This window comes from Eschscholzia californica, unplaced genomic scaffold (genome assembly GCF_041429995.1).
Source record: "Eschscholzia californica isolate CP2 unplaced genomic scaffold, dmEscCali1.0.p SCAF_4, whole genome shotgun sequence".
NCBI classification, from domain to species: domain Eukaryota; kingdom Viridiplantae; phylum Streptophyta; class Magnoliopsida; order Ranunculales; family Papaveraceae; genus Eschscholzia; species Eschscholzia californica.
This window is the reverse complement of record NW_028238461.1, coordinates 38451566-38455282: the sequence shown is the minus strand read 5'-3', so window position 1 is coordinate 38455282 and position 3717 is coordinate 38451566. Positions and strand designations below refer to the sequence as shown.

Here is a 3717-nt window from a genome sequence, read left to right as displayed (position 1 = left end):
AATCAAAGTTAAAAACACTTTATGGTTCTGTCAATCCTAGCAATGTTGAATTCCTCAAAGAGATTGCAGGTGATAACTGGACTGGAGATAGTGCAGTTTATGCTTTAATTTCAGGGTTACTATCTATAGTACCGACAAACAAAACGGCGGAAGTTTCTTTAGGTGCTCTACAATGGAAAATTTATATTGTATCTCCAATCAGAGAATACAATCAAGTGGGTTCCTTTACCCCGACCGATTTGTTTGATCTGTATAATTCTGGAGGTGCAATTGAAGCGTTGACCGACACCAATAATTCTTTAGGTTGTACCGTAAAAGTTAAAGGGCGGGGTTGTGGTAGCTTTGGAGCTTATTCAAAAACACAACCTAAATCTTATTATGTAGACGGAACCGAAGAAAGATTTGATTATTATGGTCCAAACGTCGTTACGAGTGTTCCAATTCTTATTAAACGAGGAGAGGCAGGAATCGTGATGGCTTGGGAGATGAATATCAAGGTTCGAATTTTAATTAAGAACAATATGGTATCTGAACTCTTCTTCATGAAACTACAAGATGATGGAAGATGTCGAAATTTATTGGATGTTCATTCCCTACTATCGTTTTTGCGAAAATCATCGCATCATGGGTTTCAGTTTATCGTTAGTGAGTTGGTCCCTTTTTCTAACCTTTGGATTTCATGCACCTTTCGTGCAAAATGGGAATTAAGGATCCTATGGCAGAATTCATCTTATGCGGGTACATCCCACTTTTCTTTATCAAACGGTTCGGGACGAACCTCTTGGGAGATGGGGATGCTGATGCAGGGGCACCCGGCGTGGAGGCTTTTTCCATGGCCAAACCGGGCCATAGGCCATCCGGCCATGAAGAGTAGTTTTTAGGAAGTCCCAATTTTAGTATGATTATTACAGAATTTAGGTTTAGGAATTTATGTTATTTTAGTATTTCCAATAATTGGAAAGGTCCAGATTTGAGTCTAGTTATTTAGGAAGTTACAGTCTTTTAATTATTTAGGAAAGTCTAATTCAAGTCTATCTAGGAAGGTCCAAAATCCTATAAAAGAATATCTAGTTTGTCCATTATTCCCAGATTGAAGAGAAACCCCTTTGAAGTTTTAAAAAAGTTGAGTATTTTAGAGTTATTTAGCCTTTATTTTATCGTTCTTATTTAGTTTATTCATCTTCTTTAATTCCGCTGGTTTCTACATCATTAACTTAGAATGCGGGCAGGTTTCATCTTGAAATGCCAGCACCATTTTGGCTCATTTCAAAAATTTACTATCCCCTCTCAGCATTCATGGACCGGTTTTGGAAGCTAGTTGGAACAGTGATTCCGGCCAGAAATAGCCTGAGGCTTCTTGAGCATGGATGAGAACCAATACCACTTCATGAACTTCTTGGGCAATATTACTTAGGGTTGTTAATAAAAAAGAGGTTGGATGGATACTCTAGCAGTAGTTAGAATCAACTAGTTTTTTGATGAAGGATAGAATCAACTAGTTGAATGGCTCAAAAATGCAGGCAAGAGAACAAATTAACTGTTTGAAATGACTATCGAAATAGTGTCAATTGTGCAGAAGGGCGAGAACATTTCGATACCAAATATTCAAGAAATAAAAAGGCCAAACTGCAGAAATTTCAGTCTTCAACACTAATACCTCAGTTCATCAAAATCAAAACAGTAGCTCCCAACAAGTTGCTTGCAGATGAAATCTAATTCTTCAAATTAAATAATTAAAACAAAGTATTTAACTAGTTCTCTCAGTAGAAAAATGATAAGCTTGTTGAGAAATCTATCCTTCAATTTGTTCTCTGAGCCTACGGATCGTGCTCCTTACTGTGACTGCTGCGGCAGTGCTGTAATAGCCCCAAAGAAGCAGTAGCAGTTAGCAACATTTATTCAATAACAAGACTCTGAAAAGGAGCGAGAAATTGAGGGTGAAAGAGGGAGAGAGAGACTCACTTCAAGGTGTAAGCACCACCAGCTTTAACTTTGCCGCAATCTTTGCATCCCCATATTCCAACAGCCTTCCTCTTCACGGCATACTGAAACGTAACGTTTTCAACATTAGTGGACTTTAATTTGGTTCATTCCATTTGCAAATGGGCTACCATCACAACTTACAAGTGTGCGAACAAGAAATCTAAGAGTAGAAACAAGAAAGCTTATTACCTTGCCACAAAACTCGCAGAAGTATTTGGCATGTTGGGAGACTTCCATCTTCTTGATTTGCTTCCTCAATGAAGCACCATATCTGGTACCTGCAATCCCAGTGTCAACTCAATTCGCCGCACAACTATTTCCACCCACATTATATAAATAAACCTAGTGTCTATATCATCAGGAACTAATATCCATCTAAACTTGATTTGTTTCTCCTCAAACATTAACCTCTTATGGCTAAGGAAGAGTGAAAATTCTTGATCGATGGCCTTATTGGCCACAGAGCATCCTCGTGACATATAAAACTAATGTACTACTTACCATATTTACCGACAATGCCAGCCTTCTTTGTTCTCTTAGTCTGCAACCAAAAAACAAAGAATATAAGTAAAACCATTCAAAATGTTATTACCAAAGCTCGGCTAAAAAAACCTAGCTATCAATTCAATACAAGATATGCTATGATGCTTTATTTATTATCCTGGACCAACATATTACTGTCTTTCAAATCTCCATGAACAAATCGATTTCCATGTAAGTAACAAATATCTTTTCGAAGAAAATGCTGTGAATTCATGATAAACCAGTAACATTCTACCGAATCTAAGTTCTTTAGCAACCAGTTGACAGAGACAAGCCCTAGTATCTCAACAACACAAAATCTCCATGATCTCATCTATATTAGTACAATAGATCATTAGGGTTCACATATGAATTATCATAATTGCCATGGAAATGGAAGGATCAATAATCAGGGATCTAACAATCGAGTTTACAAACCCTAGTATCTCAATTAGCCGCATAAATAGAATGATTTTCAAATCTAAAGTTAAGCCTCTATTACCTACTACACAAAGATTAAACCTAATCGTAAGAAAATGAAAATCTCAAAACTATCGTAAAAGATCAAAATGATGTTCAGATTCAACGAGGTGTTTGTCATCAAAGTAACTAAAAGAAACGATAATGCAGTAAAGACACGAAAATACTCACCATGGTAAGAAACGGACGGCTAGCTTAGGGTTTTCGAGAGAAGATACGGTCTGTCCTCTAAATTTTTGCCTCAAAAGAAAACCCTAGACCTCTCTCGTTCAATTTATAAGAAAAATGAGAGCTTAGGGTTTCAGATTAATTTCTATGACGAAAACACCCCTGCATATAAATTGGACTATGGAATTTGGCATTACCCCTCCCTAATTATGTCTCTTATGGATAGTCCCTCTTTTAATTGAAAATTAAGGATACTTTTCTGCACTTAAGAATACGAAAATAATCGTATTTTTATTGGTTTTTCTATCTTTTTCTCTAATCTCTTATACCCCTTTGTCAGTACGCTACTATCGCCAATGTTTTGTAGACAAATTTTAATTTCTCATACCTATTCTTTTATTCTCTCGTATTCATGTTTATTTTACTTCACGGAAGACATTTATCTAATCTATAAATTAAAGATGAATTCATGAAGGGGTCCGAGTTGTGGCATTGCCCCTTCCTATAAAAGAAATTAATTGGGCATTACCGCTTCCTATTTATGTCCAATTAGGTATATCCTGT

At 36.5% G+C, this 3717-nt stretch overlaps 1 protein-coding gene across 1 annotated transcript; it reads right to left on the bottom strand.

Annotated features, from left to right (window-relative positions):
- Nucleotides 1–1533: 1533 nt before the first annotated feature.
- On the bottom strand, nucleotides 1534–3290 carry LOC147544533 (large ribosomal subunit protein eL43z). Its single transcript, XM_086636465.1, has 5 exons — nucleotides 3157–3290; nucleotides 2485–2524; nucleotides 2173–2261; nucleotides 1963–2045; nucleotides 1534–1856 (listed from the first exon to the last, which is right to left on the bottom strand). The coding sequence occupies exons 1-5, from the start codon at nucleotides 3157–3159 to the stop codon at nucleotides 1793–1795; spliced, it is 279 nt and encodes a 92-aa protein (XP_086492591.1). The 5' UTR covers nucleotides 3160–3290; the 3' UTR covers nucleotides 1534–1792.
- Between the last annotated feature and the right edge of the window lie 427 nt (nucleotides 3291–3717).